A 27,835-nucleotide genomic window follows, 5' to 3' on the forward strand; every position below is an offset into this window, starting at 1 on the left:
GTGGGAAACAAAACAAAATGTGTAGTCTCAGAAATCGCACTTTACAACTATTATTTCCACCAAAATTTTTAGGTCACCCCATATTACTTCCCTATTTCGTTTGAGTTTCAGAACGTAGTTTAAAATTTCATTTTATTTTTTAATATGGAATGCAACGAAAACAAAAAAACAATTAATAGCACTGCCTCGAACTTCGAGGCAATCCCTCATCCCCGGGCTTCGCGTCCGGTTTCTGCACCGCTGGGTAAAGGTGTTTTTTTCTAGCAGTCAGGAAGCAGAGAACCGGCTTCGCGGCATCTTCCTTTCCCTTTTCCTCGGTTCCTTCCTCTCCAACCCCTCCTGGTCCCTCCTTTCTCTCCTGCTTTCACAGTGCAGCACGGCCGCGTGCTCGGGTACCCACTCCTCCCCTCCGCCCATCAAACAAAACCCAGAGAGGCAGGCGCGCCCTGCCGCCGGCGACACCCACGGGAGAAACGGCCACACCACCACACGCTCGTACCACAGCGAAACAGTGAGCACGGCCGCGCACCGCGCGTCCCCGCCGCTTCCTTCCCTCCCGACGCTTCCTTTTCCTCCCTCGAGTCCCAGCGCCCTCACCCCCGCGCCAGGAACGCGCCTGCGCAGAAGTTGCCCTCACCCTCCTCCCCCGCCCTTCCTTCCCTCGGCTCCTCCACTGGTGCCCCGCCTTCCTTTCTCTCTAGTCGGTTTCACTGAGCACTCCAGGTTGGGAGCAGTTCAGTCGATTTCCCCGCTACCCCGCCCCCCTTCCTCTTGGCTCCCCACCCCTCCCATCTCCAGCCCGGTGGAGGATGAAGCGGCTGCAGTGGCCCCAGCCCCAGCAGCGGCACCGGCGGTGGCTGCGGTGGGGGTGGCCGGAACTAGGGTGGTGAAGAAGCGGTGGCGGTGGCGGCGGCGGTGGCTGAAGGAGCGGCAGCCGCCCCAGCCGCTTCCTCTGTGCTTCCCTTCCTCTTTAGTGCAGCCAGGAAGTTTTTCACTTCTGTGCATGTGTGTGTGTGTGTGTGTGTGTGTGAGTGTGGGTGTGTAAGGTGAGGGCTTGGGGCGGCGTTTGTGCAGGCGTTGAGTTTTTTGCCCACTTCGCTTCCCGTAACCCGGGCAGCTCCGGAGCCGGGGCTGTGGCCCGAGGAGGGGGCGCGGCGGCGGGCTCTCTCCTTTTGTTGTTGTTTCCTCCGCCTGGGGAGCTGAAGGGGGACGCGCCTGGGTGGGGCGGCTCGGAGCCCGGGCCTGGTGGCCCCCGGGGCTCCCGGGCGAGCTGGGTAGGGCAGAGTAGATCGGGCTTCAACATGATGGCGGCCGAGGCCGGCAGTGAGGAGGGCGGCCCGGTGACCGCCGGGGCAGCAGGAGGCGGCGCAGCCGCGGGCTCGAGTGCCTATCCGGCAGTATGTAGGGTGAAGATACCCGCGGCCCTGCCTGTGGCTGCCGTACCCTATCCTGGGCTGGCGGAGACCGGAGTAGCCGGGAACCTGGCTGGCGGAGCCGCTTTGGGGTCGGGGTTCCTGGGAGCCGGGTCTGTGGCAGGGGCAATGGGGGGAGCCGGACTGTCAGGGGGAGGTGCTGCCGCTGGCGTGGCTGGCGCCGCTGCCGGACTTGGAGGAGAGATGGGTCTCGCCAAGGGGACCACTTCGTTGCCTGCTGAGACCTTCGGGGCAGGCGGCGGATTCCCTCCTCTGCCGCCTCCTCCTCAGCTGCCCCCTTTGGGCGCCGGCCTGGGAACGGTGGACGAAGGTGACTCTCTGGATGGACCAGAATACGAGGAAGAAGAGGTCGCCATCCCGTTGACTGCTCCTCCAACTAACCAGTAAGTCAGGACAGCTGTTCAGGGACTGGGGAAGCTGGCTCCTGGAAAGAAGTGGGAAAACCTACCTCGTTCTTTCAGCTGTGATTTGTTCTGAAAAGTTTTGAAGCTTCAGGTTCCGCGCGTAGGAATTTAATTTGATAACTCATCTTCCCTGCGGGCATACTCCCTGGCGTCTTTGTATATTTATTGTTACTCTGGGAAGACGTAAAGTTTTTAAGATGAGAAGCATGGGGAAAATGTGTATCCATTGAGAACCGGATATAGTTCTGCCCCTTCCAAATTTAGTTGGCGTCCTGGGATTGAGCTGAGCTTGCAGCTGCCAAGGCAGTCGGAGTTTGTATTAACCTGTGTGTGTATTCCCTGGTGAAGCTCGATTATTCGTCAGAAGCTTTGAATATACAAGTATTTGAATGAGTTTTGTACTGATAATCATTCGAAACATCCATTGGTCAGAACGCTTTGTTTCTGTGGCACTGCAAATCCCCATTTATGCCAATTGAAAGCATAGCGATGCAGCAGTCTTCACATCATTTATGAAGATGTGGGTCAGCGAGAAAGGAAAGGGTTCTGTGAATTACAGGTGTGATTAAGGGCCTATCCTCCAACAACGTCTGTAACTTAGGCTAAAGAATTCCCATTTATTATTCGTGTAATCTTTTACAGTTGAGACTTTGTAAGTACAGTTTTGAAGTAAAATAAAATTAAAAGAGTGCTTCTCTTCAACACTTTGTTGGTGACCAGTACAGTGTTATATTTGACAATTAGTTTTGACAGAATATTGCTGAACACATAGGGCAAATGGCTTTTTCAAATAGTGAGTACGTTTCCCTTCGTCAGCGAACATAGGTATGTATTTATAAAGGTGGACCTTGATGGGAGGAAAATGTTGATGGTAGTAAATAAATAAAAAGTGGTTAATGATAGCAAAACTTTTTATATAGATCACTCAAGTAAGTATTAATTGACCTTTAGAATTTTGACACCCTTAGTGTATCAGAAAAAAAAGATTTGGTTCGTATGTTGACATTCACTATGGACAATTGAAAGGTTTGTTTGTTTTGGATAAGCTTTGGAGGATTTGGAAGGGACTTAAAAAATGAATTAGAAAAAGATTCTGTAATACTAATCCATTTTTGACTTCAGGCTACTTCTTTTGATACTTAAGGTGGAAAAGTAAAATTAGCCTTATTTTTGTCAGCCACGATATAGCAGTATTGTATATTTTTCATATTGTTAAATGAGAATTTAATTTTTTTGTCTGGTTTTATTCCAACTTGCCATACTATGTCTTTGTTTTATAGACTTCTGAAGGTGTTCTGGAAGTGTGAAAAATTTGAATTTTACAGCACTGTTTACACACCTCCAAGCCTTTTTGAAAGAATCAAATATTTAGGTGCCCATACATTGCTCAGCACTGCAGTTATAATAAAGTGCAACTTTGCATACTGAAAGAATATAGTCTTATGCTAGTGTTCGTAACGGAATTGCATTAGGCATATTCAGTGTATTCTAAATTTTTTTAAAAAAGAATTTTGTAGAACAGTTTTAGTTTCACGGCAAAATTGCATAGAAAATAATATAGTGTTCCCATTAAATTGATAACAATAAACATGAATGAGTACTTAGGAAAATTTGTGTTTGTGAGAAGTCCATTGTGTGAGATTTCCATCATTATTAGTATGTATTTGGGAATAAAAATATTTGTATGACTATTGAGAAATGTTCATGTTCTAAAAAGTATCCTCCATTTCTCCTATGTTTTTTAAATTTGTCACTGAGAAGTACAAATTTCCCTCTTTTCTTTATCTTAGATATCAGCCCAGAGTCACTGGAGGCAATACAGTGTAGTGGTTAAGCGTGCAAATTCTGAAGTTAGACAAGATTTGGGTTGGAATCCTGACTCTGCCACTTATAGCTGTGTGATCTTGGAAAGGTTAGTTTCCCCACCTGTAAAATAGGGATAATAATGGTACCTCCATCATATGGTCATCTTTAAGGTTTAATGAGAACCCAGAAGTTTTCAGCATAGTGCCTGGTGCATAGTAAGTGTTCAATAAGTAGTATCCCTAAATAACAGTAATATTTTTTTATTGTCATTAAATTGCCTACTAATTCTGTTGGTACAGGGACTCCCTCACGAATCGTTACTTTAGAGAATGGTTTGAACTCCAAAGGCCTATCTACCATGATTAATTATTTTAAAAATTATGACTTTTTTTTTAATGTTTATTTTTGAGAGAGGGGCAGAGAGGGGGGCAGAGGATCCCAAGTGGGCTCTGTGCTGAGAGCAGAGCAAACTGTGAGATCATGACCTGAGCTGAAGTTGGATGCTTAACCAACTGAACTATCCAGGCACCTCTAAAAATTATGACTCCTTAAGGCTTCCAATAGATTAAGTAGGTTTGGAGATGAAGTTCAGGTCTTTTCTATAAAGTTCTATTTTAAATTGAAACAAAAACTTTAATGATTTGGTTAAATAATGTCAAATCTTTTGTAAAGCTATTGAAGAAATGTTCTTGGACTAAATTAATATTTGTTTACTAGTGACTGGTCACCTTAGTTATTGGATAGCATGATATTAAGGAGGTTCGGGTCATAGGTTTGAGTCCATAGTAGTTTGTTAGAGTAGGATTCCCTGGTCACAGTATTCAACCGTGTATCCAGCTAGTTTGGTGCTGTTGGTCGCAAGAGAGTCAAATGACAATATGTAGATAGACAAGTACAAATATATTAATGCCATTCATATTTTGTACCTTGTTTTTCTGTGCATGGTGAATCATTGTCTCGTGTATTACTGAGCATTTACATAAATTGGGGTAAGGCTGGAGAAGTTTGTGTAATTTTAACTATTACATTTATTTGAATATTTTGCTTTCACAAGTTTTGAGGAAAAAACAATTAAAAAGCAATGAAATTCTCCCTGTGTATTTTTATGCTATAGAAGGTGCTGTATCTAACAGATTTTCTTTTCAAGAGAGAGAAAAGTTAAAGGAGTTTGTCACTGGTAGGCCTTATGATTTTATGACCTGCTCTTAGTGGCCTTGGTTATTTTTTACCTCTTCTCTAGAAGTTAGGGGTGACAGTAAAGGAGCATTGTTCCCTTAGTCCATCTTCAATTTTATGTAGAGACTTCTTAAATTTTTATTTTATGTTTCAGAGAAAGAGCATGCACACATGTGAGCAGGGAAGGGACAAAAGAGAGGGAGAATCTTTTTTTCTTTTAATTGTTTTTAATGTTTATTTGTTTTTGAGAGAGAGGGACAGACAGATCACAAGTGGGGGAGGGGCAGAGAGTGATGGGGACATAGAATCAGAAGCAGGCTCCAGGCCCTGAGCTGTCAGCTCCGACTTGGGGCTCAAACTCATGAACTGTGAGATCATGACCTGAGCTGAAGTCAGATGCTCAACTGGCTGAGCCACCCAAGCACCCCAGAGAGAGAGAATCTTAAGCAGGCCTCGTGCCCTGAAGCAGGGCTCAATCTAAGGACTCATGACCTGAGCCGAAAAATCAGGAGTTAAATGGTTAACTGACTGGGCCACCCAGCACCCCCTACATGTAGAGATTTTAAACTGTCACCTGCAGTAGCAGGATGCCCTTGGAATGAATCCAGTCCACAGATCTATATTGCGTGCTTTTGGTGTAGTTGGAACATTTAGTAAGTAGTTGCTACCATTTAAAAAATAGGAAGACGTCACATTTAAGAAGTCTTAGTTTCTAGCACACTTCCAAAATCACAGGATTTGGGGCTCCCTAGTTGCTGTTCCTGTTTGAGAGCAGATTGCCAGAGCTGAGTAATGGTTGCCCCTTTTAGGTGAGTCCTGAGCTCTAGTTTGCGGTAGTCTCTACGAGGCTTGTTTTGCCTTTGGGATTATGTGCCTGGCATGTGGCATAGATCTTTCCTTGGACCTAATATGCCGGCTTGTCAACCCTGAAACTTGAAGGAAGAGGAAATAAGGAATGTTAACTGGTACCTTTCTTTTCTTTGAAAAAAACATCCATCTCTACAAAAATAAAATCATAATTAAGCCAAATAATTATTAGAGGTTAATGTTAGGACGTGTAGTATTTATTAACTTTGTCACTAATTACATTATAACCATGGGTGAGTCATTTTTTCTTAATAAACTTAGGGGTGAGAATTGCAGAGATTAGTTATGTACAGAGTGGTTGCTGACGAGGACCCAGATATTTTTTACAATATTTGTATGAATAGTAGAGCAGTGTAGTAGGTGCTTAATTTAAGGGATAAAAAAATGAGTTGGATGCCTTTTTCTCAAGTCTCTCTTTCTGGGCAGTTATAGATCTAGTAGGAAGTTAAGTAAACCAACTACTCTGATTCAGGCTAGATTAAGATAAATATCATGAGCGAAGTATGAGCAAAGAGTCATGGCCTTTAAAAGAATAAGAAATTTATATAATTAGGGTCAGTAAGTCTTTGAGGAAAAGTAGCAAGTATGTTATCCCGGCTGCTTAATTTATTTTCTAAACATGACCTTTTTGGTCCCCACTCTCTTTGCCTAATGATTATATCAGGTAAAAAAGACTTAAAGGTTAAATGAGTATAAACTTTTGGCCCCAAGAGAAGAGTCTGTCCTACTGAACTCTTAATTACTTACTTGTGGTCTGGAAGGGGATTGAAGGAGGTGTCTGTAGTTACTGGGAATACAGAGCACGGCCAAAGGCTGGAATTGGTTTGGGTCATTGATAGGTACTTTGGGGAAATTAGGAAAGCATTATTGACAGAGATAAAAAGAAAAAGGACAGCTGTAAATTAGGAAGAAGAAAGGGAAAGCAAAATGCAGGCCTTTCTGGTTGCTTTACTCTTCTCTTTTTACTGGCCTTTAGGGGGATGACAGACTGCCTTTAAGAGCAGCTCTAATACCCAAAAACAATACCTTGGTAGTGGTGAGGGGGACTTATGACAGTATTAATAATAACTGTTACTACTGCTGACATTTTTTGGTTGCTTGCTACCAAACAAGAACTGTTCTAATTGGCTTACATGTGTTGGTTTAGTTATATATTGCTTCACTCCAAAACTAAATGTTTATCTGTTCTTGATTCTAAAGTTGGCAAGGCTTGATGGGGACTGCTGCATGTGTCATTTGTTGGCTATCGTATCGAAGGTGGCTTCTTAATGATGCCTTAGCTGGGACGGCTGGAACAGCTGATGGATAGCCGGGACTATGGCTGCCTCTCTCCTTGTATACCCTTCATGCAGCCTTCCCCCTTAATTAGCTTGAGCTTCTCTACAACATGGCAGCTGGGTTTGCAAGGGAGCATGTCAAGAGGGCAACAAGCCTCATTGTGCCAACACGTATCGAGTCTCTGTGTTCTTCAGTGTTTGCTGATGTTCCAATGGCCAGTGCTAATAAACATGACCCAGTTTAGAGTTAGTATGGGTGGGACTGCATCACTACCGGGAGGTGAGATTTGTTGAGGGCCTCAAAGTAACAGCCTACTTCATATGTTACTCATTTACATGTAATACAGATAATACTAGGATAGGAGTGGTGAGGAATGAAGTGGGAGAAAGGGCAAGTACTTAGAAGTTCTTCCCTTAGGCTTGACATGGTAAATTGTCTTTCATTAAATGATTCAGATAGCCTCACAGTGGATTTTGCTTCTGACCACCATTATCTTAATTTTAAAGCAAGTTATGGAGAATGGATGCTATTATCGCTCATTGTTTGAATGGTCAGTGTATGTATGGTAGGTGTATCATCTTGAAATCACCTGCAGTACATTTCAATTGTGGGCTAAGTTAGAAACAGTTATCAGATACAATTTACTGGTAACTTCTCCCTATGTCTAATCATTATATCAACAAGATTTGGGGCATAATTTTAGGCATTTCAGTTATTTTTGTGAATAAAACAATGAACATTTTAGGGGGCAGAAATATAAAAGAATGTACAGTCTACTTGAAAGATGAGGCATTAATGACAGAGACATAAGATGAGAAAATTAATCTTACAGATGTGTGGTGCAGATACATTTTTCAAATTAGGAGATAGTTGTGGAAGGGTTTAAAGAATGAAAGTATCTGAATGAATAAATTGAAATTTCATACTGTAATCCTCTTAGTGGAGTTTTACAGAAAGTTTGATTAGTTTTTGTAGTATTGTTTATTTGATATTATAATCATAAAAGTGGTATTCATAGATACATAGTGTTTAAGTGATAGATGAAACTCTCATTTGCCGAGATGCAGAAGCAGACTGGCAGACAGCCCGTATGCAGAACTAGAGTGGTTTGGTTCAAGTCACATAGCTAGGTAGTGGCAGAACTGGCATAGAATCCAGTTCCCATAATTTTTCAGATATGTTTAGATTTGAGAAATATTTATAATGAATTTGGGTGGGGGGAGGAAGGCAGAGGCCCAGGATTGACTAGTCCTTTACTCTTTGCTGGGCACTTTACATAGATTATTTTGTTTAACTCTCACAGCTACACAATGAGAATAGATATTCTCCTCATTTTTAGTGTTCAGAAAACTGAGTGATGGAATTCTAATACAAATATTATACTTTTTCCTTTGTCTTGCCTCCTTCCATTAAGTATAATACGCACTATGCACACTCATAGAAAACATATACTTAAAGGCTGGCTGGTCACTGAGTATTATGGACTGAATTCTGTCCCATTAAAACTCCTAAGGTTGAAGCCCTAACCCCCATGTGGTGATTTATGTATAGGGCCTTTAAAGAGGTAATTAAGATTAAATGAGGTCATAATGGTGCGTCCATAATCTTGTTGGACCTTATAAGAAGGGGAAGAGATACCAGCAGTGCACATGCACAGAGAAAAGGACAAGTGAATTCACAGTGAGAAGGTGGCCATCTGAAGCCAAGGAGAGTGGCCTGATTAGAAAGCACCTCTGTTTTCACTTTAACTTGGACTCAGCCTCCAGAACTGTGAGAAAATAAGTTTTTGTTATTTAAGCAATTCAGTCTGTGGTATTTTGTGAAGGCAGCGCAAGCTGACTGATAGGATACACTAGATAACCTGCCTCTTTAAAAATGGCTTTGGGTGATTTTGGAGCAGATTAGATGCACATTTACTACTTGAGAAATAAGGTCCTCATTTTTTTTTTTATTCCTATCTTTCACTGTAGAAAAGAAAAACTTCCCTTATACTTTACCTTCTTTTCTTATGTGTTAGTGATGTCTACCCTGTGTTGAAAGATGGAAAAATTATTTAAATGCATGTCTGATTATTATAGTGTGAAAAGATCCTACATATGACCATGAGTGGTAGCCAGGGAAAATCCTGTGGGGGAGACATTACTCTAGCAAAATTTCTGTATTCACTCTGTGTTCATTGTTGTATTATTCATTGTTACTTTTTCATGTATGTATACGTGCATATCTTTATTATTATTATTTTGTCTGGATGTCAGTAAGATAAATTACCTGCTCAGTGTTTATCAAGCTAGATTATCAGTTTATTACAAAAGATATAACTCAGGAACAGTCAAATGGAAGAGAATCATGGGACAAGTTATGTAGAAAAGGGTACAGAGCTTCTGTGCTGTCACGGGGTATTCCACTCCTCAAACCACTCTCCCACCTCCATGTGTTCACTACCTGGAAGCTCTTTCAGTGTTACTTTTGAAATTGTCTTTCTCCTATGTATCTGTCTGAAGCTTAAGGGAGAGACCTAGAGATCTCTCTTTGTAGGTTCAACCTGCTAGACTGCATTCACAGCTAAAATGCTTGTATAATAGACCATGTCTCTTCTCCATCCATGTCTATCTATCTGCCTATTGATTTGTCTCTCAGATTTTAAAATTAAACTTTTAATTTTGAGGTAATTGTGTAATTTCACATTTAGTTGGAAGAAATAATACAAAGTATGTGTCCTTCACCATTTTTCCTTAGTGGCAACATCTGGTATGACAACTAGGAAATTGACATTGATTTCGTTGGCTCGGCATACAGTCATGTGTGTGTCTTATATGTTTAGTGTGCATTTAGTTGTGTGCAGTTTTATCACATATGTAGATTTGTGTAACCATCACCTCAGTAAATATAAAGAACATTTTCATCACCACCCGGGTTCTTTGTGCTGCCTTTTTATAACCAAGCTCACCTCCTTCCTCCTCTCCCTCATCTCTAATTCCTGGCAGCCACTAGTCTGTTTTTCCTTTTGTTGCTTCAAAAAATGTTATCAAACAAAGAAACAAAACACAAAAAAAACTACGTTGTACAGCTGGAATCATATAGCATGCAACCTTTTAGGACTAGCATTTGTTTTTCAACATAATTCCCTCAAGATTCATTCAAGGTGTTGCATGTATCAATATTTTGTTCCTTTTTGTTTGCTGAGGGGTATTTCATGGTATGGATGTAGGACAGTTTAGCCATTCACCCTTTGGAGAACATTTGGATTATTTCCAGTTTTGATTATTAGGGAAAAAAAGCTGCTATGAACATTTGTGTTTATGTTTTCACGTGAAAAAAAAGTTTTCATGAGTGCACTTGGCTGGATTCTGTGGTAATTGCATGTTCAGTTTTATGAGAAACTGCAAATCTGTTTTCTAGAGTGGCTGTATCTGTTTACATTCTGACGAGCAATGTATGAATGACGCAGATTCTCTATATACTCACCAACATTTGATATGGTCATAATTTTTTATTTTAGCTATTCTCATAGGTGTTTAGTGATCTCACTATGTTTTTTGTTGTTGTTTTTTGTTTTTTTTTTTGAGAGTGTGTGGATAGAGGATCTGAAGCGGGGCGTGGTGGGGGAGTCTCCCTGATGACAGCCGAGAGCCTGATGTGGGGCTTGAACACAGTAACCATGAGTTCATGACCTGAGCCTGAAGTCTGAGCCACCTGGGTGCATTGGTTGTAATTTGTATTTCTCTAATGGCTGAGGATGTTAAAAATCTTTTCATATGCTAACTTGCTATCTGTATGTCCTGTTAGGTGAAATGTTTGTTCGTACCTTTTTCCCATTTTCCAAATTGGGTTGTTTTATTGTTGAGTTTTGAGAATTCTAAATATTAGTCATTTGTCTGCTATGTGCAAATACTTTTTTCTGTTCGGTAGCTTGTCTTTTTTTCCTTTTAACAAGGTCTTTCTATGTGAAAAAGTTTTAAATATTTTAAAGTTTATTTATTTATTTTAAGGCAGTGCAAGCAGAGGAGGGGCAGAGGAAGGGAGAGAGAGAGAATTCCAAACAGGCTCTCATCAGGCTTGAACTCCTGAACCATGAGAAAATGACTTGAGCCGAAATCAAAAGTCAGATGCTTAACCGACTGAGCCACCCAGGTGCTCTAAAAGTTTTTAATTTTGAGGAGACTTAATTTATTAATATTTCCTTTTGTAGGTTGTGCTTTTGGAGGCAAGTCTAAGTAAGAACTCTTCACCTAGCTAGGTCTCAAAGGTTTTCTACTATGATGTTTTATAAAAGTTTTATAGTTTAATGATTTAATGTTAAGTCCATGATCTATTTTGATTTCATTTTTATAAGAGATAAGATGTTTAAATTGAGGTTCCTGTTTAGCCTATGGATATTCAGTTGCTCCAGCACCATTTGTTGAAAAGGTAAATATCCTTCCTTTATTGAAGTGGTTTTGTACTTTTGTCAAAAATCAATTGGCCATGTATGTGTGGCTTTACTACTGGGTTCTCTGTTGAGTTCTCTTCGTTTATATGTCTCTATCTGCTAATATCACACTCTTGATTACTATAGCTGTGTAGTAAACCTTAATATCAGGTAGAGTTGTTCCTCTCACTTTTCAATATGGTTTAGTTATTTTAAGACTTGTGTCTTTACATAAAAATTTTATAACAAGCTTATCCATATTTGGACCAAAGCATGTCCACACTTGTACAAAAACTTTGCTGAGATTTTCAAAGGAATTGTATTAAACCTATAGATCAGTTTGGGAATTGATATCTTTGCTATATTTAATGATATGCCTTCATTTTTTTAGGTCTTCCTTGATTTCTTTAATCAGTGTTTTGTAATATCAAATCCTAATGTATACTAATTGTTAAATTTATACTTAATTATAATGTTTTTTTTCTCTGGAGCAATTTTGTGAATATTGTTATGTTTTTTATTTCATTTTCCACATGTTCATTACTAATACATAGAAATAAGATTGATTTTTGCATTGGTCCTGTACTCTTTGACCTTGCTAAAATTACCTTTTAGTTTCTAGAGGTTTTTTTAACAGATTCCTTGGAATTTTCTATATAGACATGTCAACTGCAAATAGGGACAGCTTTCTTTCTCATCTGTATACCTTTTATTTCTTATTGTGGTGGCTAGAACTTACAGTTCTGTATTGACTAGGAGTGGTGAGAGCAGACATCCTTGCTTTGTTCCTTGCCTTAGGTGGAAAGCATTTAGTATTTCATCATTAAGTATGTTTTGTTTTAAATGTTTATTTATTTTTGAGAGAGAGAGCAAGTGGGAGAGGGGCAGAGAGAGAGGGAGACACAGAATCCACAGCAGGCTCCAGGCTCTGAGCTGTCAGCACAGAGCCTGATGCTGTGCTGGGACTTGTGAACCATGAGATCATGACCTTAGCCGAAGTTGGATGCTTAACTGATTGAGCCACCCAGGCACCCCAAATATGATGTTAAGTATAGGTTTTTGGGGGGTGTAGTTGGGTAGATCCTCTATCAAGTCAAGGTAGGTCACCTGTCTGCCTAGTTTCATTGAGAATTTTTATTATGAATGGATGCTGGATTTTGTCAAATTCTTTTTCTGACTCAATTTATATGATAGGATTTTTTTTCTTTAGTTTGTTGATATTGGAGATTACGCTGATTTTTTTGTTTTAATGTTGAACCAGCTTGTGTACATGGAATAAATTGCATGTGGTTTGGATGTGTAATGTTTTCACATATTGCTGGATTTAGGTTGTTAATTTGTTTGAGAATTTTTGTGTCTAAGTTCATGAGAGATACTGGCTTGCAGCTTGTGGTATCTTTGTCTTGTTTCAGTATATGGGTAATTCTGGCATCACAGAACGAGCTAGGACACTTTCCTTCCTTTTCTAATCGTTAGAAGAGTTTGTGAAGTATTGGTATTCTTTAAATATTTAGTAGAATTCTCTGGTGAAAACATCACAGCCTGGGATTTTTTTCTTTTGTTTTTGAGATTTAAAATTATGAATTCATTTTTTAGTGATTATAGGATTATACATAATATTTGTTTTGGTTGAATTTTGATAATACAAATGGTCCCTGACTTAAGATTTTTCGACTTTATGATGGTGTGAAAATGATACGCATTCAATAGAAACCGTACTTGGCATTTTGATTTTTTCCTGGCCTTAGCAATATGTGGTAGGATTCTTTCTCGTGATGCTGGGCAGCAGCAGTGAGTCATAGCTCCCTGTGAGCCATGCATTCACGAGGGTAAACAGCCACAACTGATACACTTAAAAAGAATTCTTTACCCTTAAAACCATTCTGTTTTTCACTTTCAGTATAGTATTCAATAAATTACATGAGGTATTATTCAACACTTTTTTTTTTAAATAAAATAGGCTTTGCATTAGATGATTTTGCCCAATTATAGGCTAATGTGTTTTGAGGATGTTTAATGTAGGGGGGCTAAGCTGTGATGTTTAGTAGCTTAGGTACATTAAATGCATTTTTGATTTATGATATTTTCAACTTACAGTGAGGTTATTGGATATAGCCCTATCATAAGTAGAGGAAGGTCTGTATGTGGTTTTTGAGGAATGGATTCATTTGTTTTAATTAGTCTAATTTCGGAGCAAACTTGTTTCTATTTCCTAATTATCCTTTTAATGGCTCTACAATGTTCAATTATATTTTCTTTAATGCTGATGTTGATCATTTATATCTTCTCTCATTTTCGTTTTGTTGGTCTTGCTAGAGATTTATCAATTTTATTAATTTTTTCAAAGGATTAGCTTTTTCATTGATTTTTCTCTGTGGTTTTCTTGTTTTCTGTTTTACTGATTTTTGCTTTTATTTTTATTATTTCCCTTCTTATTGCTTTGGGTTTATTTTATTCCTATTTTTTTTAGTTTCTTGAGGTAAGGATTTAAGGTGATTGATTTGAAACTTTTTCTTTTTGCTCATGTTATAAGCTCATGTAATAATGCTCTACCTTTTCCTCTTGGCACTGCTTTAGTTGTGTCACACATCTTTTGATGTTGTGTCTTCTATGTTGTCTTTTCATTTTTTATTCAATTCTGTGTTTCTTTTTTAATTAGAGAATTATTCTTTGATCCATGGATTGTTTAGAAGTGTGTTAGTTTAATTTCCAAGTGTTTTGGGATTTACTGGTTGTCTTTTTGTTATTGATTTCTAGTTAGAGTCCATTATGGTCAGAGAACATACTCTTATGATTTCAGTACTTTAAATTTGTTGAAGTTTGTTTCATGGCCCAGAATATGGTCTGTTTTGGTGAGTGTTCTGTGGATGTTTGAGAACACAAACAAACAAAAAGTATGTGGCTATTTTTTGGTGAAGTGTTCTATATATGTCAGATCCTTTTGGTTGATTGTGTTCTTCAGAACTTTTAAATCTTTGCTGAGTTTCTGTTTGGGATTTCTGTGGTCTCTGAGAGGGGGATCTTGAAGTTTCCAACTATAATTTGTCTATTTCTCTTTTCAGCTCTATCAGTTTTTCATGTATTTTGATTGGTGTGTGTCATTTAGAATTGTTATGTATTCCTGATGGATACATCCTTTATCAGTATATAATGTTCTTTTGTTTTTAGCAATTGCTTTTGCTTTAAAGTTTACCTAATATTGAGGGGCGCCCGAGTGGCTCAGTTGGTTACGTGTCTGAATTCAGCTCAGGTCATGATCTTATGGTCGGTTCGTGGGTTTGAGCCTCATGTTGGCCTCTGTGCTGACAGCTCAAAGCCTGGAGGCTGCTTTGGATTCTGTATTTCCCTCTCTGTCTCTACCCATCCCTGCCTCGTGCTCTGTCTTTCAAAAATAAATAAGCATTAAAAATTTTTTTAAAAAGTTTATCTCCTGCTTCTATTTTGTTTACATGCATCTTTCCTCATGCTTTATCATGTCATTTTAAGTGAGTTAATTATAAACAGGCTGTTTATAAAAAGCCACTTGGATCATTCATTCCTAAGTCCACACTGCCAACATTTGCTTTATTCGGTGTATTTTAACATTTATAGTAATTGTTGATGTGAGGGCTTTTTTTTTTAAGTTTTTACTTTAATTCCAGTAGTTTCAGGTGTACAATATAGTGATTCAGCAATTCCATACATCACTCAGCGCTCCTCACTTGCAAGTGCAGTGCACTCCTGAATCCCCATTATCTATTTAACCCAACCCCTCACTCCCCCTTGCCTTGGGTAACCATCAGTTTGTTCTTACTAAGAGTCTTACTAAGTAAGAGTCTGTTTCATGATTTGTCTCCCTCCCTTTTTTTCCTTTCTGTTTGTTTGTTTTGTTTCTTAAATTCCACATACGAGTGAAATCATACGGTGTTTGTCTTTCTCTGATGGACTTACTTGCTTAGCATAATAATCTCTGGCTCCATCCATATCGTTACAAGTGGCAAGATTTCATTCTTTTTTTTATTGGTAAATAATATATATACAATTTTTTTGCATATAAATACCACTTTTTCTTTATCCATTCAGCAGTCAGTGGACACTTGGGCTGCTTCAGTGTCTTGGCTACTGTAAATAATGCTGCTTATAAACGTAAGGGTGCATGTATCCCTTTGAATTGGTGTTTTTATATTCTTTGGGTAAATACCCAGTAGTATGATTGCTGGATCGTAGAGTAGTTATATTTTTTAATTTTCTGAGAAGCTCCATACTGTTTTCTACAGTGGCTGCACCTGTTTGTATTCCTCACCAGCACCTGTTTTTTCTTGTGTTGTTGATTTTAGCCTTTCTGACAGGTATGAGGTAATAACTCATTGTAGTTTTGATTTTCATTTCCCTGGTGGTCATTTTGAACATTTTTTTATGTGTCTGTTGGCCATCTAGGTGCCTTTTGGAGAAATGGCTCTTTATATCTTCTGTCCATTTTTTATTGGATTATTTGTTTTTTGAATGTTGAGTTTTATAACTTCTTTATATATTTTGGATACTAACCCTTTCTCAGATATGTCATTTAGTCTTAGGGCTTCTGCCATTTTGTTTTCATTTCTTGTTTTTTTCTCTATCATTTCTTTGTTTCTCTCTTCTTTTTATGGGTTACATGAACATTTGTTGTTTCACCCTGATAATAATTTTCAAGTTTATCACTTTGTGTAGTTTTCTTAATGGTTGCACTGGATATTAAATATTAAAATATTTATATGTAACTTACTGCAGTCTATTGGTATAAAGTTTATCAGTTTGAGTGACGTGTGGAAAGAACTTCTCCATTTAGATTCTTTTACCCTCTCATTTTGTAAATATCATTGTTTTGAATATTTCTCCATACATTGAGCCCTGATCAGGTGGTGTGAATATATTTTTGTTTTGTGCTGAAATATACATGACATAAAATTTAGCATTTTAACCTTTTTTAAGTGAACAGTTCTGTGGCATAAAGTACATTCACATTGATGTGCAGCCGTTACCCATCCATCTCTAGAACTTTTCTGTCTTGCCCAACGGAACTCTGTACCCATTCAATACTAACTTCCCATTTCCATCTCTCCCAGCTCCTGGCATCCACCATTTTACTTTGTTTTTATGAATTCGATTACTCTAGGTACTTCATGTAAGTGGAGTCATACAATATTTGTTCTTTTATGACTGACATTTCAATTCATATAATGTTTTCAAGGTTTGTCTATGTTGTAACATTTATTGGAATTTTCCTTTTAAGGTTGAATACTCTTCTAGTTTTCTCCCACATTTTGTTCTGGCATTTACCTGTTAGTGGACACTTGGGTTGCTTCTACCTTTTGCCTTTTGTGAGTGATGCTGCTTGAACATGGAGCACAAATATCTTTTCAAGTCCCTGCTTTCATTTTGGGTGTGTACCTAGAAGTGGAATTGCTGGATCACATGTTAATTCTGTATTTAAGTGTTTAAGGAATTGTCATACCATCTATGGTAGTGTCTGCACCATTTTACAGTCCCACCAGCAATGCACAAGGATTCCAATTGCTCACCATTAGTTGTAATTTTCTGTTCGTTTCTCCTCCTCCTCCTTTTTCTTCCTCTTCATAGTAGGTGTCCATAATGAGCTATCTCACAGTGACTTTGACTTGCACTTCCCTAATAAATGAGCATCTTTTCATGTGCTTATTAGCAATTTGTAATATCTTATTTGGAGAAATGTCTAAGTCCTTTGTCCTTTTTTAAATCAGTTTTGTTGTTGAAATACAGGAGTTCTTTATATATTCTAGATATCAACCTTTTTCAGATAAATGGTTTGCAAATAATTTGCTTCTATTCTCTGAGTTTCCTTTGTGCTCTGTTGATAGGGTCTTTTGATGTACAGAGGTTTTTAAAATTTGGATGAACTCTAACTTACTTCATCCCTGTCAGCTTTGGTTTTAAAACCTCTTGAATAGAAGGGTAATCTATTGAATCCACAGTTTTTACTGATATTCTTGCTTTTCCCATTGTTCTTTCTTCTATCCTAATGTTCTCAGATTCCTTCTGTGATCATTGGAAAGAACTTCCTTAGCTGTTTTCAAAGGATACATTGCTAATGACAAATTAAGTGTTCCTTTGCCTGTTTATGTCTTTATTTCCCCTTCATTCCTGAAAGATAGTTTTGTCAGATATAGAATTAATGGTTGACAGTTCTTTTCCTTGAGCACTTGAAAAATTTTTGTTACTATTGTCTGACCTTTGTGGTTTCAGATGAGAAATCTCTTATTTGAATTCATATTCTCTTATCGGTACTGCATCCTTTCTCTATGGTTGCTTCCAAGATGTTTTCTTTATTTTCAGATGTGAAATAATATGGCAAGGTGTAATTTCTGTGGGTTACCTGTTTGGGGTTCTCACTTGAGTCTGTAGGTTTTTGTTTTTTTCAAAAATTGGAAGTTTTCAGCCATTATTTTTATGAATACATTTTCAACTCTACCCTCTTTTTCTTCCTTTTATGGGACTCCATTGATAGGGAGTGGTATATTTCATTATTGCTCCATAGATCTTTGAGTCTTTGCTAGTTTACATTCAGTAAATTTTCTCTTGTTCAGATTTGGTAAATTTTATTGATCTGTCCTCAAATTCACGAATTCTGCCCTTTATAATTACTACTTTTGAGCCCATCCAGTAAGTTTTTTTTTTCCTTTATAGTTTTCAGTTCTATAATTTCTAATTGTTTTTTATAAGTTCTTTTTCTTGGCTTAGGTTTCCTTTTTTTTTTTTTTTGTCTTTTTCAAGATAATTTTAATTGAATGATGAAGAATTTTTATGATGGGTGCTTTCAGATCTTTGTTAGATAATTCTAATGTGTAATTCATATCAGTTTGGCTTTTGTTGATTGTCTTTTTCTCTTCCAGTAGTGATTTGGTTCTTGGTATGATGGGTGATTTTTGATTGTTGGACATTTTTAAATTACCTTTCTCCCTAAGACTGATTCATATATTTTTATTGCAGAAACTTTGCAGACTTGGAAAATACAAAGAAAAAAATCACTCTTTTGCTACCAAAAGTAGCTAGTGCTTTTTGTATACTGTGTATATATATATATATATATATATATATATATGTACACACACACACACATATACATACATACATATAAAGGAACTATGTGTATATTTCCATCCCCCCAATATACTTATAACTAATACTTTTAGATATAATATATAATATATATGTATGTGTGTGTATATTTATATATATATATACAATATACATATATATATATACTATACACACACACATATTACACACAATATATATACACATATGTACACATATATATACATGTATACACACAATATATACATATATACATATATATACACACAATATATACTATATATATACACACACACACACACACACACACACACATATTATATAAAAAGTATATGCAGAAATTGAAGTAAGAGTTTTAGGTAACTTTCTCAGATCACAAAGCTCTCAAATGATTCAAACAAAGCTTTTGACCCATAGGTCTGTACTGTAAACCACTATGAAACACTCTGCTATGTTAATTCTTTTTTAAACCATTTAAGATAGGTTTTTTTTTTAATGTTTTATTTATTTTTGAGGAGCACAAGTGGGAGAAGGGCAGGAGAGGGGGACAGAGGATCTGAAGTGGGGTCTGCCCTGATAGCAGCAAGCCCAATGGGAGCTCGATCTCTCAAACCCTTAGATCATGACCCTAGCTGAAGTCAGAGGTGCTCAACTGACTGAGTCACCCAGGTGCCCCTAAGAGAAATGTTTCAGTAGGAGAATGAACTTCTTTGAGGAGGAATCATCAATAAATTTATAACATTCTTAAAATATTTTGAATAATGTTTTAGTAATTCAACATTTATGTTTATAAATATTTGAGTTTGTTTATACATACATGTATTTTGAAAGATTACCTTACATAGTAAAGAGCTTTTATACCTCTATTAATGCATTCACATGGATAGTTAAATACATGAATACTTCTTTAAATTTGAATGGAAAGCAATAATAGGCCTTTTTTTTTTCCCTTTATAGGTTTGTATCTCCTTTCAAGAGCATTAGTGTGTTTTTATTTTTATTATTTTTTTACTTATTTTTGGGACAGAGAGAGACAGAGCATGAACGGGGGAGGGGCAGAGAGAGAGGGAGACATAGAATCGGAAACAGGCTCCAGGCTCTGAGCCATCAGCCCAGAGCCTGACGCGGGGCTTGAACTCCCGGACCGCGAGATCGTGACCTGGCTGAAGTCGGACGCTTAACCAACTGCGCCACCCAGGCGCCCCGTGGCAGTAGTGTGTTTTTAAAAGCAGATCCTTGTTAGCTTTATTTCTTGAACAATTGTGAAGAAATTCTTCCCCATTTATTTTCACTTAAGTGACTATAAGGTCACTCATTATATACATACAGTGACCTTAGTTGTTTATCCATATCAGTTGAGTTTTAGCATGGCTGCCTAAGAATGGATTTAGAGGAAATTCCTAATCACTGGGTTAAATAGTGACTTTATGAAGGCTTAGCAATATTTTACTGCCTTTTAGTTCTTAGCTAAGAAAACGAATCCAGATATCTAGAGTGGAATTGCTACTGTACTTATTTATGGGACATAGTAATGCTTTTGATTGCTGGTAATAGAAATAGAATTAAAATTAGTTTTCAGTATGGTTGATCTTTGAACAATATGGAGGTTAGGGGCACTGGCCCCCCTCTTCCCCCCCCCCCCCCGCACAGTCAAATTGGTGTGTAATTTTGACTCCCCCAAAACTTAATTACCAATAGCCTGGTGTGAACTGGAAACCTTACTGATAACATAAACAGTACATAAACACATATTTTGTATGTTATATATATTTTATACTGTGTTCTTACAGTAAAGTAAGCTGGAGAAAATAAAACATTACTAAGAAAATCATAAGGAAGAGAAAATACATTTGCGGTACTATTTCTATACTTCCTGAAAAGAATTTGCATATAAATTGACCTGTGTAGTTCAAACTGTAGTTCTTTGGAATCCTATAAAGAATTGTCTCTATTTGTCATTGCTGGCAATTAAAGGCAAGTTAATTATGATTTGATGTTTGTTTTTAGTCCTTACATAAATGTCTCTTGAAATTCAGAAGAAAGGAGCACAGATCTCACACTGACAGGAGATTGCATCCTTTAGTTAATTCCAAAATTCCTGAATATCATCCTCAGAATGTTTTCATCATGAAACCATTTTTGATATAATTTTATTTTCTTTTAAAAATTGTTGAAGTTTTATTTATTTAGACAGAGAGAGAGAGAGTGGGAGGAGCCGAGAGAGAGGGAGAGAGAGAATCTCAAGCAGGCTCTGCATTGTCAGTGCAGAGCCTTATGCAGGGGTTGAACCCATAAACTGTGAGATCATGACCTGAGCCAAAACTGAATCAGATGCTTAACCGACTGAGCCATCCAGGTGCCACTTGATGTAATTTTATTTATTTTTTATCTAATAATTTATTTTTTATAATTAACATTCAAGTTAGCATATGCTGCAACAATGATTTCAGGAGTAGATTCCTTAAGCTACTTACCCATTTAGCCCATCCCTTCTCCCACAACCCCTCCAGCAACCCTCTATTTGTTCTCTACATTTAACAGTCTCATGTTTTGTCTCCCTCCCTGTTTTTATATTATTTTTGCTTCCCTTCCCTTATGTTCATCTGTTTTTTAAAATTTTTTTCAACATTTATTTATTTTTGAGACACAGAGAGAGATGAACACGAGTATGAGCGGGGGAGGGGCAGAGAGCGAGGGAGACACAGAATCCGAAGCAGGCTCCAGGCTCCAAGGTGGCAGCACAGAGCCCAAATGCGGGGCTCCAACCACAAACCAGGAGATCATGACCTGAGCTGAAGTCAGATGCTTAATTAACTGAGCCACTCAAGCACCCATTCATCTGTTTTGTATCTTAAAGTCCTCATATGAGTGAAGTTATATGATATTTGTCTTTCTCTAATTTCGCTTAGCATAATACCCTCTAGTTCCATCTATGTAGTTGCAAATGGCAACATTTCATTCTTTTTGATTGCTGAGTAATACTCCACTGTATATATATACCACATCCTCTTTATCCATTCATCCATCAATGGACATTTGGGCTCTTTCCATACTTTGGCTATTGTTGATAGTGCTGCTATAAACATTGGGGTGCATGTGTCCCTTTGAAACAGCATACCTGTATCCCTTGGCAAAATACCTAGTATTGCAATTGCTGGGTCATAGGGTAGTTGTATTTTAGTTTTTTGAGGAACCTCCATACTGTTTTCCAGAGTGGCTGCACCAGTTTGCATTCCCACCAGCATTGCGAAAGAGATCCTCTTTCTCCACATCTCCGCCAACATCTGTTGTTGCCTGAGTTGTTAATGTTAGCCCTTCTGACAAGTGTGAGGTGGTATCTCAGTGTGGTTTTGATTTATATTGCCCCTTGATGTAATTTTAAAAGTTAATAGAAAATATCTAATATTTTTACTTTCACCTTTTTTTTTTTTTTAAGGAACCTATGTGATGTGATAAAAAAAAAATTTAACACTATAGTATCTGAAATCATATAGAGTCTTAATGTGCTGTTGGGTCATTAATACCTTGTAACAATATACTATTAATATTTATGGAAGTGGTATTATTTACCTAGTGAAAAGGCCTATGAGTGAGTGCAATGAAGAAAAATTGAGATTTAATAGTTTGCAGACCTATCGTGGTATGCTTTACATGCCAGGCTAAGGAGCTTGTGCATTGTAGTGTAAAATACAGAGAGGAATCCTGTTCTACTTCTCAAAATAGTTGTTCTTTTTTTAAGATTCCAGTCATTCTGGCTTTCTTTTTTTCCTCCTACTCCTATCTAAACATTTATTAAGATTGTTCTTTTCTACCTCCTAAATTGCTTCCAAACTTTTTTTTTTCTTTTTCTTTTTTTAAATCTCCTATGGCTTCAAACCCTCATTTTCTCTTTCCTCCTTTTGGAGTAGTTTGTTAATTTTCTCCTTGTCCCTCATCTCTTTTTCTGCCAAGTAATCACTCTCTTTATCAGTAACTTCCAAAATTTCTTTTATTTCATCCAAGTAAAAATTAAGAAATTCACTGTATGTTGTGATACAGAATTTATCTGTGTGTGAAATACAAAACAATGAGACCAAAACCCATGAAATACACCCTTTTTAATTACTACTTAGGATGCATTTTATTTTCTTTGTAATGCTGTTCTGTTCTACATAAACCTACTGGTAGAGGGTAACTGAATTTAATTCCAGACTCCCATTAGCATGAAGAGCTGCTTTGTATTAATTGCCAGTATAATTTTGTAAAAACAAATTTTCCCATGTTTTTTTCTTGAAACCTTTCCTTCCATGAGTCTATATCATCTGGAGAGTAGTGACTTTCAAATCTCATTTTGACCGTGACTCACCAAAAAAAATAAATAAATAAAAAAAATAAAACCAGATTTTTACATCTGTGACCTAGTATACACATATAAACAGACATTTATAATGGAAACAAAAGTTCAATGAAAAAAATTTACCCTTACTGCCTGTGATGCCCTCTATTTGCTATTCTGTTCTCATCTTTTTCACTTAGAAAAAATGCTGATTGGACCTACAAAATGGATTTCTTGACCCAATGGCTTTTGAGACATGCAGGTTGAGACCAAAAAAAAAAAAAAAAAAAAAAAAAAATTAAAGCTTACTTTAGTATGACAGACAACACCAACCTACCTAGTTTTACAATATTGTATATTTCATCAATGCTATACTGTTTATTCCTTAAACCTGACCTGGTATTTTGTCTCTCCATTTACCATGTCTACTGTCTGGGGTGCCCTTTTCTCTTGATAGTGTGGCAAACTCTCATTCATTCTTCTGAATACAGCTGGAACATTACTGAAAGCTGGAACATTACTGAAACATATCAAAAATAAAGGTTTCTTCTTAAGCAGTGACAACAATGATTTCATCAAGCAAATTTGAGAAGAAATGTTTTCTTAAAGAATTAAATGGCAGTATATTAATTAAATTAACATGGGGTGAATAAAAGATTTCTGGCTAGAAAGACCTAGCAGTAATGTGGTTGGTGCTATTGATATATTTAAGTAATGGAGGTTTTAGAAAATGACACTGTCATAATAGGCTCATAGAAAATGGAGCCATATTAAGGTTAATTTTGTCAGTGATCATCTACATTCAGGGGATTGGGTTTTTTTAAGCCCAAAGATAAAACTTGCTTGTTTCCGGTGCAGTTATTTTTTTATTATGTAAATACTTTAATTAAATATATGAATTATCTGTATCTTTTTATCCAGATTTCATGCTCAATAAGTAGCATTCTCTACTAATTTTGTTTTGAAAAATTTCCTATCTGCAAATATCATTTACCTTTATATTTTGCTGCATTTCACTTATCTGTTTGCCTTTATACATGTATATTTCTGCTGAACTATTTGTGAGATACTTGCAGAGATCATGTTTCTTCACTCTAAAATACTTCATTTGTATTTTCTAAGAATAAGGACAGTAGCCTACATAGCCAAATATAATAAATTTAACATTAATGTTCATGTTCAGGTATCTGCAGTTGTTCCTATAATGTCTTTTTATGTCTGCTAATTTTATTGTAATGAATTGCATTTGTTATGTCTCTTTAGTCTCCTTTAATCTAGAACAGTTCTCTCAACTTTTTTTTTTTTTTTTTTTAATGGCATTGACATTTTTGAAGAGTCCAGGACAGTTGCTTTGGAGAATGTGACTCAGTTTGTATTTGTTTGATTGTTGCTTCATAATTAGATTCAGGTTAACTATTGGCAGAAATACTTCGTAGATCATGACTTCTGTACATTGTATCCAGGGGCACATGATGTCACTTGTCCTATTGATGTATAGAAGTTTGAACTTGGCTAAGGTGGATTTCATCAGATTTTGCCATTAAAAAAAGGAAATTAATAAATAATAAATACCCATTGGTTTTAGTATTCATTGATGATTTTTAACTGAATCAGTTATTACTCTGTTGTAATGGTATTATAGAATGGTGAGGGGTTTTTTTTGCCCCTGTTTATTATACCTTTGAAATTTCCTAGTTGGCGGTCTTCATTACACAACCTTGTGGTAACAGTTTGGCTTCCCACTTAACAGGCTTTCTGGGGTAAAGAAAGCTGGGAAGAGAGACATGTATTTTTGTTGTTAATAGAAAAATTACTGTGGTTTCTATATTAGTCATTTATGAATTTTGTTAGAATGGATCGACAGCCTTTGTCTAATCAACTCTTGAAACTTAACTGACTTTAATTTGAGTTGCAGACCCTGCCTATTGCTATGTCATGAAGTGTCTTGGCAGCCAGCAAGTTAATTCTGCCTAGCATCCTTTTGTTTCATGTGTTTTTACAGTGACCTTGTCAAAATAATGAGAGCCAGGGGGATGCATATCAGAAAAGGCATTGGATTTTATTGGCTAAGGTGATGAATAATTAATAGAAGTGCTATTTGACTAAGACGGTGAATGATTATAGGTAAGCTTAGGTAATTTAGGTAAGGTTTTTTTTGGTTTTTTTTTTTTTTTTTTTTTTTTACTAATCAACTTATTTTTCAGAGCAATTTTAAGTTAAAGGCAAAATTGAAGAGGAGGTACAGAAGATTCTCATATCCTTGCCTCCACACATGTACAGTCCCTCCCACTATCAACATCCTGTATCACAGTGGTACAGTTGTTACAGTCAACAAACCTAAATTAACACATCATTATCACCCAAAGTTCGTGATTTACATTCGGAATCACTCTTGGTGCTGTGTATCTTACGGGTTTTAACAAATGTAAAGTGACATGTTTCCACCACTGTAGTATCATACAGTGGTGGAATAATTTCACTACCCTAAAAATCCTCTATGTTCAACCTAATCATCCCTTTCTCTTCACTCCACCCTCCAAATTTTGGCAGTCTTTTTACTATCTCCATAGTTTTGCTTTTTTCCAAAATGTCATAGAGTTGGAATCTCATTACAGTTTGTAATCTTTTCAGTTTGGCTACTTAGACTTAGTAATATGTATTTAAGGTTCCTATATATTTTCATTGTTTGATAGTTCATTTCTTTTTAGTGCTGAATATTATTCTATTGTCTGGGATATACCTCATTTTATGTATCCACTTGCATACTAAGGGTGTCTTGGTTGTGCCCAAGTTTTGGAATCAGTAAAGCTGCTGTAAGCATCTGTTGCAGGATTTTATAGGGACCATAAATTTTTAGTTCGTTTGGGAAAATATCAAGGAATACAATTGCTAGATTATATGGTAAAAGTATAATTATTAAGAAATCTCCAAAGTGTCTTCCACAGTTGCACCATTTTACATTCCCACCTGCAATGAGTGAAGGTTTGTGTTGTTCTACATCCTCATCAGCATTTAGGGTCAGCGTTTTGGATTTTGGCTGTTCTTTTTAAATATTTATTTTTGAGAGAGAGAGAGAGAGAGAGAGAGAGAGAGAGAGACATACAGACACACACAAAGTGCGAGCAGGGGAGGAGCAGAGAGAGAGGGAGATACAGAATATGAAGCAGGCTCCAGGTTTCCAGCTGTCCGCACAGAGCCCGACGTGGGGCTCAAACTCACAAACCACGAGATCATGACCTGAACTGAAGTTAGATGCTTAACTGACTGAGCCACCAAGGTGCCCCTGGATTTTGGCCATTCTAATAGGTGTCAGTCTTTTGGTTAGATTTGTATTTTGCAAATACTTTCTTTGAGCCTGTGTCTAGTGTTCTCATTCTCTTGACATTGTCTTTCACAGAGCAAAAGTTTTGAATTTTAATCAAGTCTAGCTTAGGTATTATTTCTTTTCTGGATTAAGCCTTTGGTGTTTTATTTAAAAAGTCATCACTATACCTACCCAAGGTCATCTAGGTTTTTGTAGTACATTATCTTCTAGGAGTTTTATAATTCTGAATTTTACATTTGCATCTGTGATCTATTTTGAATTTAGATTCTTGGTTTTTTTTTTTTTTTTTTTTTTTGTTTTTTTTTTTTTTTTGCATTTGAATATACAGTTGTTCCAACACAATTTGCTGAAAAGACTATCTTTGCTCTGTATATTGCCTTTGCTCCTTTGTCTAAGACCTGTTGACTGTATTTATGGGGTCTGTTACTAGGCTCCCTGTTCTGTTTACTTGATCTGTTTTTTCACCAATAGCACTTTGTCTTTATTACTGTTGCCTTGCCATAAATCTTGAAGTCAAGTAATGTCAATCCTCTAAGTTTCTTCTTCTTTAATACTGAGTTGGCTACTCTGGGTGTTTTGCCTCTCCATATAAACTTTAGAATTAGTTACGACATATTTAGATATGACATCTTGACAGTATTGAGTCTTCCTGTCCATGGACATGGAGATAATCTCTTCATTTACTTAGCTCTTTGATTTTGTTCATCAGAGTTTTATAGTTTTCCTCATATAGATAGACCTTGTACATATTTTGTTAGATTTATAGCTGCGTCTCTCTTTTGAGTGCTAAAATAAATGGTGATATGTTTTAAATTTCAAATTCCACTTGTTCATAGCTGATAATAGGAATGCTATTGGCTTTTGTATATTAACCTTGTATCCTGCAACCTTGCTGTATAGTCTATTACAGTTTTTTTTTTTTTAATCGATTCTTTTGGATTTCCTGTACAGAAAACTATGTCATCTGAGGACAATGACAGTTTTATTTCTTCCTTCCTAATTCTATACCTTTTATTTCCTTCTCTGGTCTAATGTGTTAAGACTTTCCAGTATGATGTAAAGGCATGATGAGAGAAGATAATCCTAATAATGATAATAATAATAATAATAATTCCTAATCTTAATGGGAAAACTTTAAGTTTCTTGCCATTTGTGATGTCAATTTCAGTTTTTCTCTATGACTTGTTTAAAGTTTTAAGATCTTTACCAAGGAAGTTCCCTAGTATTTCTAGACTTTTGGGAGGTTTGTCATATCATTAAGAGGTGTTGGATTTTGTCAAAAATCCAAAAATTTGTTGGATTTCTTATTTCATTGAATTTTCTCTATTGATGTTTTGTTGAATTTTGCTCTAATTTTTATTACTTTTCTTATGCTTGCTTTGGATTTAATTTGCTCTTCTTTTTCTAGTTTCTGAAGGTTGAAGCTTCAGATATTGATTTTAGATCTTTTCTACTTTATGGATTTAGTGCTATAAATTTCTAAGTACTGGTTTGCTCTATCCCACGATATTTTTAAAGTTTATATATTTTTAGAGAGAGAGGGAGAGAGAGAGAGGAAGGGGCAGAGACAGAATCCTAACCAGATTTCTCTCTGAAGACTTCTTTTTAACATTTCATGCAAAGCAGATCTACTTTCAACCAGTTTCCTTAATTTTTGTTTGAGAAGTATTTTTTCCTGTGCTTTTGAGGGAGAGTTTCACAGGGTATAGAATGCTAGGTTGGTGGTTTCTCTCA

The 27,835-nt window shown here is 36.9% G+C and overlaps 1 protein-coding gene and 1 long non-coding RNA gene across 3 annotated transcripts in view; one reads left to right on the forward strand and one right to left on the reverse strand.

Annotated features, from left to right (window-relative positions):
- Positions 1–876: 876 nt before the first annotated feature.
- The window catches only part of RASA1 (RAS p21 protein activator 1), a 114,882-nt gene continuing 87,923 nt past the window's right edge, over positions 877–27,835 (forward strand). The window contains exon 1 of one of the 2 annotated variants that reach the window (XM_045033366.1): positions 877–1,816. In XM_045033366.1, the coding sequence (XP_044889301.1) occupies positions 1,302–1,816 (515 nt within the window). In that variant the 5' untranslated portion in view covers positions 877–1,301. The remainder of the gene's footprint in view (positions 1,817–27,835) is intronic. The other variant, XM_003981135.5, reaches the window with a different exon arrangement.
- Positions 21,874–25,867, reverse strand: LOC123379034. Its single transcript, XR_006582964.1, has 2 exons — positions 24,456–25,867; positions 21,874–23,296 (listed from the first exon to the last, which is right to left on the reverse strand). It is a non-coding gene; the product is annotated as an uncharacterized LOC123379034 (long non-coding RNA).

Source organism: Felis catus, chromosome A1 (assembly GCF_018350175.1).
Source record: "Felis catus isolate Fca126 chromosome A1, F.catus_Fca126_mat1.0, whole genome shotgun sequence".
Taxonomy (NCBI): domain Eukaryota; kingdom Metazoa; phylum Chordata; class Mammalia; order Carnivora; family Felidae; genus Felis; species Felis catus.